The sequence below is a fragment of the Podarcis melisellensis genome (assembly GCF_964234715.1).
Source record: "Podarcis melisellensis genome assembly, chromosome: 13".
In the NCBI taxonomy this organism is placed as follows: Eukaryota; Metazoa; Chordata; class Lepidosauria; order Squamata; family Lacertidae; genus Podarcis; species Podarcis melisellensis.
In genome coordinates, this window is record NC_138545.1 from 26,171,495 (window position 1) to 26,187,449 (window position 15,955).

Sequence of the window (15,955 nt, forward strand, 5' to 3'; positions counted from 1 at the left end):
GCTCATACCAAGAACTAACTTAGTTGGTCTTTAAGGTGCTACTGGAAGGAATTTTGTTTTGTTTTGACTATGGCAGACCAACACGGCTACCTATCTGTAACTGAAACCCACTTGTTTTAGAGATCCAATGCCTAAGCCAATACCTTTTCACTGCTGTAATCAATAAAGTTGTGGCCTTTCCTTGCCCATCAACCTTATATCACGTGTCCTTGTGTATTCATTTCACATTGCGGGGGTCGGGTCCTCGAACCACAACAGCATATTATTATTATTATTATTATTATTATTATTATTATTATTTATTATTATTATTATTAAATAAATCTGCCTTCTGGAATGGATTCCTGGATAATCACAGCTTCTTGAATGTATTTGTATTTCATTCATCAGTGTCCAATACAATTTTCATGAAAATGGTATGCACTGTGATATTTGAGGCCAATTTGGGTGTTTTTCCCAAACAAAAAGGTCTGATGAATTTCAAGGGGAAATCAAAAAAAGGTTAAGAAATCTTTAGGGAGAGTCATGTGAGAGCCACAAGAATGCCATTCAGAAAATATATCTGTTGTACTCATGTTCCATGGGCTACAACTCAACACAGTAATGCTAAAGTAATTGAAATTAATGCCTATTTCTGTGTTGCCAAAGACTGAAGCTATACACCAACTTTCCAGAGGGTGCTATTCAACTTAATGGGACTTAGTTCTGTGTACACATGTATAGGTCTGTACTGTAAATGTTTGGCAAATAGTGAAATTAATGTCCTGGATTTTGCATTTCAGAGGAAAGACAATTGGAGCACACACACACACGGAGAGAGAGAGAGAGAGAGAGAGAGAGAGAGAGAGAGAGAGAGAGAGAGAGAGAACTTTCTCTTTGTCATTTCTTTTCCAGCAATGAAAGGAGAATAATAATAATGTTACCATTCCTCTTGACCATCAGATGGAACCAAGGCAGAACAGCTTAGTGATTCATTTCCTCAGCTGCGATGATCACAACTTGTCCAGACGCTTCACATGACAGCATCTCATGCTAACATGTTTTGCAAGAAGAGGGATTATATAAGAAGTTGGAAATGGTCACAAGGGATCAGTATGAAGAAAAACCTCTTGAGTTTTCCAAGAAGAGCTGCACTTAAATTGCTCTTCTGAGAAAAGGAGGCATATTCCCTTTATAAAATGATGGTTCTACTTTAATTAATTTTACAATTTTAACTCCAACAATTATTCTTTGTAAAAAAGAAAACAAAAGCAAAAACACAAAACAGAAACAACAAAAACAACAACAACAAAAATATAAAAACATAAACATAAGACATCAACACTTTTTTCAATATATAAACATCATCTCTTTCTTTTTTGGAGGTTCTCTTTAACCTCCTGGCTTCCCTCCATTCCCTTTTCTGGTTCATTGAATGTATACATGTTCTGCATAATTATAATCAAACCTCTTATTCTTTTTCTCATTATTTTATCAACATTTAACTGATTACCATCAAACCTTAATATCTCAATTCGAATTTCCTTTCTTTAACTATCTCATTTTTAACTGCTTGCAAATGTTTAATCAAAGCCTGCCAATGTTTCTACTTGTTTACAATATTTTTGTTCATACACAATAAAGGTCCCCCCCCCTTTTTTGAAATTTCTCATTATCAATGTCTCTAAGCTTTTCTGTGAGTTTAGCCATTTCAGCATAGTCCATCAATTTCAGTTCCATTCTTCTGTTGTTGGTATCATGTCTTCCTTCCATTTTGGGCTAATAGAATCTGGGCTGTTGTTGCGTACATAAACAATTTATTCTTTTCCTTCAGGATTTGGCTTCCTGTTATTCCTAATTCTGGTTTTTTAATAAAAGTCAATTTAAACATTTTCTTCAATTCGTTATATATCATTTCCCAGTAACTTATAACCATTTAACTTTCCCACCACATGTGGTAAATGGTACCCTCTTTGTCTTTGAATTTCTTGAATTTCCAACATTTATTAGAACTTGTTCTATACATTTAGCAAGTTTTACCGGTGTTATGTACCAACAGTACATCAATTTCATATAGTTCTCTTTCAGTGTTGTACATGCAGTGAATTTCAGATTCACCTTCCAAAGTTTTCCCAATCACTGATTTGAATATTATGTCTCAGATCTTTTGCCCACTTAATCATCACACATTGAACCTCTTCATCCTTTGTTTCCCATTCTAGCAGCAAGCTGTATATTTTCTTCAATAATTTGGCATTGTCCTATACAATTTCTCTTTTAAATCTGGATATTATATAACTAAAATCTATCTTTTTATCTTCTTTAAAAATCTCATTTAGTTGAAAATATTGTAACTGATCTGTTATCTTTTCTCTTATTTCCTCAAATTTTCTTAATTTTAATTGATTTTCCATTTCAATTAGGAGCTCTCTATATGTTGGCCAATTTGTCCTCATATTTATCTTTTTGAGAGATATTGCTTCCATGGGTGACAACCACCATTGTGTCTTCTGTTCTATTAAATTTTTATATCTTTCCCAAACTTTATAAGTTGTGTTTCTGATTATATGGTTCTGAAATCCTTTATGCACTTTCACTTTTTCATATCAAAAATACACAAGCCATTCAAATCTATTGTCATGTCCCTCAAGATCTAATAGATCAGTGTTTTCTAATTTAATCCACTCCCTGATTCAGCAAACACAAGACGCCTCATAATATAATTTAAGATTTGGTAGGGAACAGCCTCCCCTGTCTTTAATATTTGTAAGTAGTTTATATTTTATTCTTGGCTTTTCCCCCTTCCAGATGATTTTTGTAATATCTTTTTGCCATTCTTTGAAACATCTTATGATTGAAATAAAAATAGCATTTTTGGCAATACGTTCATTCTGATTACCGAAATCTTTCCTAAAAGTGATAAGTTCATAGATAGATTTCTTTTTTATTTATTTCCACATTTTTTTCTTAATTAGATTTATAAATATTTATATTCTTTGCTGTTAACCATATCCCTAAATATTTCACTCCTTTTGGATGAAATCATTGTCCAGACCCGTAAAAATATTATTCAAACTATGCAGCTCTTGGAGAGCCATTTTACATGCCTTTCTTCTCTGTAGTGTTCAGAGAAAGACTAACAGCCATACCCTTTCCAGATGGTGAATTTGAACCTCAATAGCCTCATCACATGATCAAATGTTACTTTAGTGTAGAGTAACAGAAAACAATCTACAGGCAATCATTAACCCATTTAGGAGCTAAAAAAACTACAGTGGTAAAACCCTGTGTTAGCAATACACATTTAGATATTTTTTTCATTTTAAAGCTTCATTAATACACAGGAATTTTCCATTTTTAGTATCAATTAAACCAATTATACTTAACAGAATGAGTCAGTGGTGCTCTGAAAGTGTGGCAGTGAGATAGGAATAATTACCGGTACTCCTCAAAACAGTTCATTTGGAGGGCTAAACTGACTTCAGTCTATCATTATTTGATGAATGTGTGGTGCCAGGTGTTGGATGAACAACAATGTGACCATATTGGATTCTGTGGTTTGTAAGAAGTCTATCAAAATTAGCCAAGGACTGGTTCCAATATTATCAATTATCTGAAACCTTCAAATGTGATAAAATGTGATAAATGTAATAAAAAAATAGGATTTTCGACAGAGATTTCCAGATTTGAATCAGATCTAGTAAAGTCTAAAACTAAAACACTCTCCAAAACATACCAACTCCTCCTGGACTGGGACGTCAAGGAGGAGGAGGTTAAGTTCGCAATGATCACATGGGTCCAAGACTTTGGTTACAACATAGAGATGAGCCAAAGGGAACACCTATGGAAAGTAAATTGGAACTTTACAGCATGCTATACGTTAAGGGAGAACCTTCAAAAGATGTTTTATCACTGGTATCTAACCCCTTCTAAACTCAAAAGTGTAGAAAGGTGTGCCTAATATATGTTGGAGATATGGAGAACTAGGTGCTCCATATGTGGTGGGTTTATAAAAAGATCAAAACCTTCTTGAATGACATACATACTCAGCTTCAAATAATGTTAAATGCATCCTTCCCCCAAAAAACCAGAATCATTTTTATTGGGTATTACAGGAGCAGATATAGCCAGGAAGATAAGGAAAATCTTTCTGTATGTCACCACAGCCATGATAGTATTTGTAGCAAAACATTTGAAGAGTGACCAAATCCCCATCATATCAGAATGGTTACTAAAATTGGTAGAATATGCTGAACTAGATAGTCTCTCAGAAAAGATTAAAGATAAGCAAAAACAGGAGTTCAATGGTAACTGGAAACCTCAAAAGAATTACTTAAAAAATAAGTGTTGCAATCTGAATTTGGTGTCCCCATTTGAATAAGCTCTGTAAATAAAGGTTAAATGGGTTAAAGTAGAGTGATGTACATAGATTGGAGTGAAAAGATGTTGAGAAGGACGGGAAATCAAATTTATGAAGATATATACTTCTTTGTTGGAATTTTTATTTTGATGAGTTTGATCTACAGTCTATAAAATGTCTTTGATGTATGGATGCAACTACGGTTAATAAAGCATAATAAATAATAAATAAATAAACCTACATTAAATCATCAATTAAGATAGGCAGCTTAGGCAGACAGCTTAATAGGCCAGCTGAATGTTAATATATCAACAAGACCTGCATTCTATAATACCTATCAGGGACTGGGCAGAGGAGAAATGGTGGAGACCCTCTCCCCAGCTTGACCCTTTCAAAGAGGAGGAAGAGGAAGTCAGTTTAGATTTACAACAGGGGTTTTAGGGATGTCATGGCTCAGAGGCAGATGAGGGTGTTAAAGATATTTGCCCATAAATTGTTGCCTTCCTTAAGTGAATTGCAACTACCAAGAAGGCACGTTTTAGGCTCTTAATGGTCGGGAGTAAAGAACAGAGACCAAACCGGGAAAATTCAAAGCAAGGCGGCTTGTAAGCCTGATCTTTATTGAAAACAAAGAAATGATTGTTGCAACAGGGTTCCTTGCTTCACGAGAAGGAACCCCAAAGGGATATTTATACACATGGTTTTTCATACAGGACAATGCAAGCACATGGATTACAGAAGACGACAGACTAGGCATGGCATGAATGGATTTGCAGGTGAGTGACACTTGGGGAAAACATCTGTGTTAAGGACAGTACTTGTGGGTGATTTACATTGTTTTTCCTGGGTGGTGTCAGTAAGAAGCTTATACAAACTTGTTTGTGACACATTTACTTATATGTTTTCTTGTTTGCAGAGTGATACCTGGAGCAGGCTGATAAGGAGGGAAACAGGATTTGAACGTTTTGCCTGTGGGCTGTCAAGGATATGCAGGAAGATAGTAATGGTCGCTTTTAAATAAAGTTGCATTTTGTGAATGAGAGTACGTGTTTTTTGTGAATGGATGTATGAGATTCATGCATGGTAGACTCAATAGATGGTGCTGCACCACTGAGGCCACCTCTGACACATTTCTGTTACTTTATCTTTCCCTTGCAACATAATAGATGCATTTTACATTCATGAAGTTACAATTTTACACTACTAAAGTTACATTTGGTATAGACACACAAGCTTCTTTAAAATCAAGAGATGTTACAATGTTTCTGTAAAAAGGCAAATTAATATAGTGTGGCAGGAGAGAAGGGGAAGGGACAAGCAGGGAGAGGGACAAGCAGAATACAAGCAGAATACATGCATATGTGAAAACATGAGCATTTACAGGTTTCAGTACAGTACAAGAACACGTGGAAACCTCTTTATTGTGAGCAGGAAGGATCTGTCCTTTATTGATACAGGAACATATACTGTTTTGTGTTAACATTCTTACAAGGGGGAAAGTTGGGAAATAATGGGAGAGAAGGAGGAGGAAACACCAGGGGGGTGACAGCTGATAGACACAGTGTCTTTAGAAAGCATTCCAGACCCAGCCCTCTCTCAGAACCCAGCGAGCCTTGAAAGTAGGAGAGCAAAGAGCTCAAAGACAAAGGGCACGTAGCACCACCCACAGGAGAGACAATGAGGATGACAAACGAGGAACTGGGAGAGACAGGGGGTGGAGATTCACTATGGACAATGCCATTATCCAAGAGGTTGGGTTCTATAGCGTCTTTCTGTAAATACTGAATAAAAAGTGTATGGTAAGAAACATTTCCATGTCTTTGTATGTTCCTGGGCAATTGGCCGGGAGTCGCTGACAGCAGCCTGACAATACCAGTGCTACACTGGAAAAAAAAAAATGGGTTCAAAGAAATGTTGAATACCACTGGGGGGAAATGGTGCCTTATAGGACCCTGCTGACGATCAGCTGGTTGGTGGTGCCTGCAATGTCGCTTTTTGACATAGCTAGAACTTTACCCACCCCACATGTGAGTCCCTGTCTGTGGAAAAGGTCGGGTATAACTAAATATATGATGACGACAACAATTATGATGATGGATGGCATCAAGTGGGAAAGGTGGCTCAAATGAGTAGGCATTTTAGGTCTAATAAGGCCATGGGCTGGAGTTTCCTCACTCATGGTAATAAGAAAACGCTTGCATATGTGCCATGGGACTACCATACATCTATCTGCAAAATCAAAACAGTGGCTAAATAAAAGGCATTCTGGCAATCTGGAAAAAAATAGCTCTACATCTTGCAATATATGTATACAGTCTTGCAATATATGTATTCTGGGCTGCTTTACATGACCTGGCAAATGAAAGTGTGGCATGCTACAAATTTAATAAACATGTTGGATCTCATAAGCAGGTCACATCAGCTTTACTTTCCTTATTTACTAACCACAGAAGGCACAACAGTTAATCTAAAATTTATATTAGTCTGCCATCCAAAATGGGGCTTGTAGTTAAGGATTCTTCTAAACCACGATATGTAGCCAATGTTCTATGGTTACTGACATGAACCATGATCCCCATTTCAGATAAATCACAAAGGCAAACCTTAGCATAATTGCCATGCTGTGTTGTGGTTAAAATACTCAGAAGGAACAGAGAATATGTGAATTTCTCCCGGGGAGCCTACACATCCACAAGGTCATGGTAAGGCATACTTGGGCTGATGTTGATGTGTGGACAAGGCATCTACATATTATTCTAAAACCTTGCATTTTTTAATGGCTCTCCTTAAAGCTTCTTTCACTTCTTTGTTCCTCAGGCTGTAGATAAGGGGATTGATTAGAGGGGTTAAGACTGAGTAGAAGACTGAAAAGATTTTGTCCACTTCCCACAATGCGTCCTTTTTAGGAAGCACATATACAAATATTAATGATCCATAAAATATAGAAACCACAATAAGGTGGGAAGAACAGGTTGAAAAGGCCTTTTTCCTCCCTGTTGAAGATGGGATCCGTAAGATGGTAGAAATTATATACACATAAGACGACAGTGTCAGGAAAAAAGAAACAGCATTTATGACTGACAGTATATGAACCACCAGTGTCACCAAAGTGGTGTCACTGCAAGAAAGAATTATCACCGGTGTTAATTCGCATAGGAAATGATCAATTTCACTGGGACCACAGTAATATAGTTGTGACATTAAACTTACTACTATTGACATAACTGTAATCCCACATAGCCAGGACCCAGCTGACAAGAGAAAGCAGAGTTCCCCATTCATAAGAGTGGAATAGTGGAGAGGCTTACATATGGCTAAATAGCGGTCATAGGACATGTCAGCCAACAGGTAGCATTCAGCAATTGCTAAGCTTCCAAACCAAAAAAACTGTGTGAAGCAGCCACCAACAGATATAGTTCTATCCCCTGTCAGGAAGCTGGTTAACATTCTGGGGAGGACAGTTGAAGAGTAACAGGTCTCCAAGCAGGACAGGTTTCCAAGGAAGTAGTACATAGGAGTATGAAGGTGATGATCAGAGATTACCAGAGTGATGATTATGATGTTTCCAACCACAGTCATAGTGTAGATGATTACGAACACCATGAAGAATGGAATTTGTAATTTGGGGTCATTTCCAAATCCCAGAAGGGTAAATGTGGTTATTGATGTCCCATTGCCTTTGTAAAAATTCTCCATAGCAATGGTCACTGAAATTAAATTGCCAAAATTATAGTGTCTTTAGGTCATTAGGTGTAATGTTCCAACTTTCATGAATTGCTGTTATTTTAAAAAATCACTTCAAATAGAAATTGGAAGCATAATCTTAATGGAGTGATACATCTTTATGAAGCATGAAGCATGGGTATAGGTTGGACTGGAGAATCAGCTGAAGATTGCAACTCACTTGTGAAACTTCTTGTTTCACTTTGAGCAACTCATTTTCAGTATTCCCTAGATCAGAGAATATTTATTGATGTTAGGCTATATATACTAAATAAATAACAAACTTTACAGTTAGAAGATAAACAATAAAATAATAATATTGTGCAACAAGTTGTGGATTGTGGGTCTGATTCTCTGGCTACAATCCTGTAGGACTATGAAACATAGGAGCTCTAATGATTCTTATGTTTCATTCACTACAATGTAAGGACAGTTCCCATTGAGCTACTCACTATAGTCACAGGACTGGATACAGAGTATCTTAGCTGCATTAAACTCCCTTTGAAATATGAAAGATTTCAGTCAGGACTAGCATGTCCCATTTATTTTACTGGGACCAAAGTTCATCTAACTTAGCTTGAATCTATCTCAAAAATTATTACCTACTGAAGCTTCATTCACATATACTTTCCACAATATGGAAGAAGTTCAATGTCATATGCTCCTGCATTGCAAAGCAGGAGTGAGGTGAAGCTAATGGTTTCTGATTCCCAATTGTTTAGTAATGACATCAACATTAAACTCACCTGCTCAGAGGTAGAAAATTTAATATAACCTTGACTATTGCATTAATGGACTGTAAACCCATTTTATCTCTGGTACTAGAAACAGCTTAGACTTGTTCCTCCATTCTGTCTGTATGGCATTTACAGCTAGCTGGGTTTGGTAAATTCTGGGGTTCTATTAAGAATAGACGTAGATCTTAAAAGCCCGAAGTCTGCTCACTCTTTGTGTAAAGGTAACAGTCATAACCACAGGGGGAGGGCTGTTTACAAGGGGGTTTTCTCCTGAATGACATCCTCCCTCTCAATAACAGTGATAAGGTCTGAGAAAAATAATAAAAATTTACCTTTCCTCTTTACCACCAGGCAGAATAGCTTAGTGATTTATTTCCTCAGCAGTGATGGCCACATTAAGCTCGTGTTGCCACTTCAACATAACTGTAACTCATGCTAATATGTTTTACATGAAGAGGGTTTAAAAGGTGGTGAATGGCCACAAGGGATTAGTATGAAGAAAAACCTCTTGAGTTTTCTAAGGACTATGCTTAAATTGTTCTTCTGTGGGGAAAGTGCTACTCTAATTATGCCTGTGCTGATGGGTGCTGTGAAAGCATGACAATGAGATAGGAATCTTCAGAACTTTATGTACTTAGATGGCTAAACTTAGTTTGAGCCATCATAATTTGATGGATATATGGTACCAAGTGGTGGGATGGAACATTGATTGGATGGCACTGTGGCCAGGTTGGATTCTGGGGTTTGTAAGAAGTCTGTCAGAGACAGGCAAGGGCATACTACAGTTAAGATAGCCTGTTTAGGTAGGGACAGGAGCAAGCTGGTAGTAAATCAGATTGTGCAAGTTGGAGTTAGCACAACCTGTATATGATGATGATGATATAATTATTTATTTCTTATACCCCACCCCTCTGACTGGGTTATCCCAGCCACCCTGGGCAGCTTTCAGCAAAAATACAGGGGGGAGGGCGGAATCAAACAGTAAAAGCTTCCCGAAACAGAGCTGTCTTCAGATGTCTATCAAAAGTTATATAGTAGTTTTAACTCTGGCATCTGACAGGAGAGCATTCCACAGGCCTTCTGCCTTGTTCCCTGTAATTTCAATTCTCGCAAGGAGGCCCTTGGAGCTGGGCCTTGGAACTGCCTGTTTTAAACAATGGGATGGAGCTGTTCCTTCAAGTATGCAGGGTCAAAGCTGTTTAGGGCTTTAACGGTCAACACCAATACTGTACCTTGAATTGTGCTTGGAAACATACTGGGAGGCAATGTAGATTTTTAGGACCAGTGTTATATGGTTGTGGTGGCCACTCCCAGTCAGTAGTCTAGCAACCACATTCTGGATTAATTGCAGTTTCTGAGTCACCATCAAAGGTAGCCCCACAATTGGGAGATAATCAGAGCATGCACCACTCTGGAGAGGCAGTGGGCAGGAAGGTAGGGTCTCAGCCAGCATACCAGATGAAGTTGGTAGATAGCTGCCCTGGGCACAGAGTTGACCTGCACCTCCATAGATAGCTGTGAGTCCAAAATGATATCCAGGCTGTGCACCTGGTCCTTTAGGGGTCATGGGATTTTTGTCGGTCACATGACGGTGTATGTTTTGACTCCACAGAGTGGGAAGTGACAGAGACAGGATGTTTGTTTTACTGTGTTCCGTGAAGTGGGACTATTATCCTTTGTTCTTTCTCTTTGCTGTCTGATGCTAGAGAGAGAGGGAGCCATTTTGCAGTGCTCCGTGCGTGTTTATATGTAAATAAAGTAGATTAGCCAAAATGCTGAGTTGCTGAGGTCTGTTACGCAAGCTGCAAAGACTCTGCGGATTCCCTAAGTGTTCCAATATCTGTTGGCATCGGTCACTGTCATGTTCGGGCTGAAGAAAGCTTTTGAAGCTCTTGAACGATTGACCAGGAGGGAGAGAACATGCTAGTTGGGCATGTGTCTCTGCCAGAGTCCTACTTGAGTGTAGGACGAGCTCCCGACGGGGAGTCCCTCACACCTGCATGCCTCCTATCCCCCAGAAACAGTATCCCTGTCTTGTTGTGATTCAATTTTGATCCATTAACTGCCAGAGTGTCAGGCCTAATATGCACAGCAGCTCATCCCTACAGGTCTTGTCCCATGAATCAGTTGCCAAGACTGAAAGTCATTGTCTCGCCACAGCCATCTAAGTTCCCTCCTCTCCAGGGATTTTTCCAAGGAATCAGAGCCTGAGCCTGTGTGAAGCCAACATCTTCTACACCCTATTCATACCTCTACTCATTCTGGGAGACTAGAAGGGAGAGGAGCTTGTCACAGCAGGAGGGGGAGACACTCATGACCATGCACAAGCCTGATTCATCTCTGCCTCTTGGCCTCTGTCCTCCCCTGCTGCACTTCCCGGGCTTTAAGCCTTCTTCCCTTGGTGGTTCTCCAGCTAGTTCCTCCCATTCTCTGTGCCCAACCAGTCCATGGCAGGTAGAAAGATGGAAAAGTTGGCTGAATGCCATAGAGATGGAGCCCCTCACCTTTCATCAGGAAGTACATTCAATAACATCAGTGTATTCCATAACACCAGTGCTACCAACTGAAAAATCTTGATGAGTTCAAAGAAATGTTGAAGACCATTGCGGGGGGCGGGGCGGGAATAGTACCTTGCAGCACCCCAATGCTGATCTTCTGATCTACAGTATGTGCAAACATATTTTTGTGGCAACTTTAGCTTCCCCACATCTGGCATCACGGTGTCATGCTTCCCATGCCATGGAAGTGGAAGTGGTGGGCCAAATGAAGACACTTTTTAGGCTGAAATCATGTTATAAAGAAAACACTGGAAGGAACTGATACATACTGATACTATTATAGCGATGCAGATCCCTTTTCAGCTCAAGAACCACATTCCCTTCTAAGCTTCACAAATGATCTTTTGCCATGGGGGTTCAGCCATGAAACCCAATGAGAGATCTTACAGTTTGACCCACTTGCACGCCAGGCTTCACAGAAGATGATTACATAGTGCTGGTTTCCCAAAACATCATATAAGGACAAATGTGACTCAAAGGTTCACCACTTGCAAAGCGTCATCTGATTCAGTTGATTGATTGATTAAATTTATATACCAGCCTTTATGCAAAGATCACAGGGTGGTTCAGAATATAAAAACAAAATGTGAGCACAAAATACATAATAAAACAAATGAAAACAAACTAATAACCCCACTCCCACAAACACATTTAAAAGGCCATAGACTGTTAGTCAAAGACCTAGTTATAGAGAAGTCTTTTGCCTGATGCTTAAAGCTATATAGTAGAGGCACTAGGCAAGTCTCCTTGGTGAAATAATTCCAAAAAGAGGGAACAACCACAGAAAAGGCCCATTCTTGTGTTGTCACCTTCTGGACCTCTTGTGGATGATGGAATGATACCTCTTTATGAAGAATGGATATAGTTTAGACTGGAGAATCCACTGAATATTACAACGCAGTTCTGAAACTCAATAGCTCCTAGAACAGAGAATATTTATTGATGGCAAGCAATGTGTGCTAAAAAAGGAAGGGGGGCCTGCCAAATCAATAGATTCAGTAAAGGGTTATAATTTGAGCAAACTCATAAATACAAGAATTTTGCAAGGGCTGGAAAGAACACCAGTTAGCTTTCTCATGAGTAGAGTTGCCACCTTTCATCTGGCAAAATACAGACCAGGATTGGGTAGTGATTTCCCCACCCACCCACCCGATGCTGGAATGACTTCAAAGCAATCCATTACAATGACATACATGGTTTACCGTGTTTTATTCAATGGAAAAACATAGCAAAAGCACTGTTTACAAGTATAAGAAAAATATTGCATATTACATGTATAGCTTGTCTTGTAATGCTATCTGGTTTGACACAAACCAGGATGAAACATCATAATGACGATGTATATCCCAATTCAGTGGAAACTATCAGGAAATGTTCCAACAATGATATTGAAAGGAAACAAAAGCAAAAACCCTATTTGTTTTGGCTGAAGGTTTTAGTCAGAAAGTCACTTTGTGTTGAGTCAATAATCTTTCCCTCTCTCCCCTCGACCCTCCATGAGGATATTTTGTCAATATATCCACATTAAATAAATAATTCAGTGGAAATTGACACAGGACAGATGAAAGTTGACTGAAATTAGATCATCACTTTTTATCAGTTCCTCAGAGCACCAGTTCTGAATATCAGCACAACCATTCCCCATCACAGAGAAGATCCTCTCCATGCCCCCTAGAATACTCAGAATGTCGGAAACAGCATAGTAGGTAGATCAGATGTCTTAAAATACAACCACCCATCTTGCACCCACTCCATTTCTCTTGGCTAGGAGCAGAGCAAGTATGAGCTTCTCTGCGGGAGCCTGCCCATTCACAAGGTCATTTTAAGGCATATTTTGGCTAATAGTGCAAATTATGTTAAAACCCTGCATTTGCTTATGACTCTCCTTAAAGCTTCTTTCACCTCTTTGTTCCTCAGGCTGTAGATAAGGGGATTGATTAGAGGGGTTAAGACTGTGTAGAAGACTGAAAAGATTTTGTCCACTTCCCACAGAGCTTCCTTTTTTGGGAGCACATATACAAATATTAATGATCCATAAAATATAGAAACCACAATAAGGTGGGAAGAACAGGTTGAAAAGGCCTTTTTCCTCCCTGTTGAAGATGGGATCCGTAAGATGGTGGCAATTATACACACATAAGACATCAGCGTTAGGAGACAAGACGGAATAGCATCTATGACTGAGACTATGAGACCCACCAGTGCCACCATAGTGGTGTCACTGCAAGAGAGATTAATCACTGGTGCCAATTCACAAAAGAAATGATCAATTTCACTGGGACCACAGTAATATAGTTGTGACATTAAACTTACTACTATTGTCATAACTGTAATCCCACATAGCCAGGACCCAGCCGACAAGAGAAAGCAGAGTTTCCCATCCATAAGAGTGGCATAGTGGAGGGGCTTACATATGGCTAAATAGCGATCATAGGACATGGCAGCCAACAGGTAGCATTCAGCAATTGCTAGGGTCCCAAACCAAAAAAACTGTGCAAAGCAGCCACCAACAGATATAGTTCTATCCCCTGTCAGGAAGCTGGCTAACATCCTGGGGAGGACAGTTGAAGTGTAGCAGGTCTCCAAGCAGGACAAGTTTCCAAGGAAGTAGTACATAGGAGTGTGAAGGTGATGATCAGAGACTACCAGAGTGATGATTATGATGTTTCCAACCACAGTCACAGTGTAGATGAATACAAACACCATGAAGAATGGAATTTGTAGTTTAGGGTCATTTCCAAATCCCAGAAGAGTAAATGTGGTTATTGGTGTTCCATTGCCTTTGTCAAAATTCTCCATAGCTTTGGAATTGAAATTAAAATGCTTAATTTCTAGTATCTTTAAGTGTAAAGTGCCAACATTCAAGTATTACTAGAATTTTTTTTATCACTTCAGATATGCAAGTATTTCTGCTATCGTTAGTCTTGATGCAGTGGTATATCATTATGAGCAATGAATCATGGATATAGTTTGGACCGGAGAATCAGCTGAAGATCTTCACTTAGTTGTGAAGCTCCTTATTTTACCCTTAGCAACTTGTTAGCAGCATTTCCCATATCAGAGAATATTTTTTGATGGCAGGCTATATATACTAAATAAACAACATACTTTATATTTAGAAGATGAAACAATATCATAAAAATATTGTGCTGCAAATTTTTATGTGTGATCTAGCTCTCTGACTCCAAGCAGGACTACGCAGCATACGAACTCTTCTGCATTCACTGCAATGGAAAGAACAGTTGTCAGTGTGCCACCCATTATATTCATAGCATTGGATACAGAGTAATTAGCTGCATTAGACTCCCTTTGTCATAAAGGAGAGATTTCAGTCAAAGCTAGCATGTTCCATTGATTTTAGTCGGGCCAAAATTCAACCATAATAACTTCTATCTCCCTGAGGTTTCATTCACATACACTTTTAACCATATGGAGGAGCTTCTATGTGATATGCTCCTAGGTTGCAGAACATGGGTGAGCAAATGGTAATGGTTTCTGTTTCCACATTATTTAGTAATTCATCAATATTAAATTCACCTGCCAAGCAGTATAAAATTTCAGTCAACCTGACTTTTGCATGAATTCATTTCATTGCTGGTACTGAAAATAGCTCAGAATTGCTATTCTACTTTATGTGCATGGTGGCTGGTAAATTTTGGGGCTCTATTGAAAACAATCAGTAGATCTTAAAAGCCTGGCATCTGCCCACCCTTTGTGGAAAGTACTGATTACAAGGGTCTTTCCTCCTAACTGGCACCCTCAATCTCAACAGATTTAGAAATTTGTAGGGAAGGTGTATGTTATGGACCTGATGTGCATGTTCTTACAGTTCTTTCAACCACTTTGCACCCTACATGGAAGCAGAAGAACATCAGATCCTGCAGATGTTTTGAGCTGAGCAATCTATCATTTAGAAGTGATAGATAAGTAATTGCATGGAGAACAAATGTAAGAAGTCTCAAATTATAGCATATTGAATTAAACTAAATAAAATTGGCCTTCTGCAGTGGATCCCTGAATGATCACCAGTCCTCCAACACATTTCTAGTTCATTTATCAATGTCCAATATAGTTCTCATGAAAATATTGTGCAATGTGACATTTGAGACCAATTTGGGTGTTTCTCTAAAGGAGAAATGTCTGAAGAATTTCAAGCAAAATCTAAGAAACAACACCCCTGAAACAAAATCTCTATGACATGTAATGTGAAAATGTGAGATCCATGAGAGTGTCATTAAGAAAATACAACTGGTGTACTAATGTTCTATGGGCTACACCTCAACACAGGCATGGTTAAGCTCACTGAAATCAGTGTTCATCTCTGTGTTGTCATACACCAACTTTCTTGAGAGTGTCATTCAACTTAATGAGACTTAGTTCTGAGTAGGCATGTATAGGTGTCTATTGTAAATCTTTAGCAAATAATGGAAACAATGGCTAGGTTTTTGCATCACAGAGAAAAGACAATTGGAACACTGACAGAAAGACACAGAGAGATATAGAAGATCTCCCCTTTGAGTCATTTGCTTTTCTAGCATTGTTCTGTAAGGAATGTCAAATCTTAAGTCATCTAGTGAAAAACAGAGATAGGATCTGAG

The 15,955-nt window shown here is 38.6% G+C and overlaps 2 protein-coding genes and 1 long non-coding RNA gene across 3 annotated transcripts; 1 reads left to right on the forward strand and 2 right to left on the reverse strand.

Annotated features, from left to right (window-relative positions):
- Positions 1-1,921: 1,921 nt before the first annotated feature.
- Positions 1,922-5,376, forward strand: LOC309355603. The gene is made up of 3 exons (XR_014162552.1): positions 1,922-1,936; positions 5,053-5,115; positions 5,256-5,376. It is a non-coding gene; the product is annotated as an uncharacterized lncRNA (long non-coding RNA).
- Positions 5,377-7,090: 1,714 nt separating this feature from the next.
- LOC309354847 (olfactory receptor 5B21-like) lies at positions 7,091-8,035 on the reverse strand (the record flags this gene model as incomplete). The annotated part of the gene is made up of 1 exon (XM_081885112.1): positions 7,091-8,035. One exon carries the CDS (start codon positions 8,033-8,035, stop codon positions 7,091-7,093), a length of 945 nt encoding a protein of 314 aa, XP_081741238.1.
- A 5,173-nt stretch (positions 8,036-13,208) lies between these two features.
- Positions 13,209-14,156, reverse strand: LOC309355523 (olfactory receptor 5B21-like; the record flags this gene model as incomplete). Its single annotated transcript, XM_081886461.1, has 1 exon — positions 13,209-14,156. One exon carries the CDS (start codon positions 14,154-14,156, stop codon positions 13,209-13,211), a length of 948 nt encoding a protein of 315 aa, XP_081742587.1.
- Positions 14,157-15,955: the final 1,799 nt, after the last annotated feature.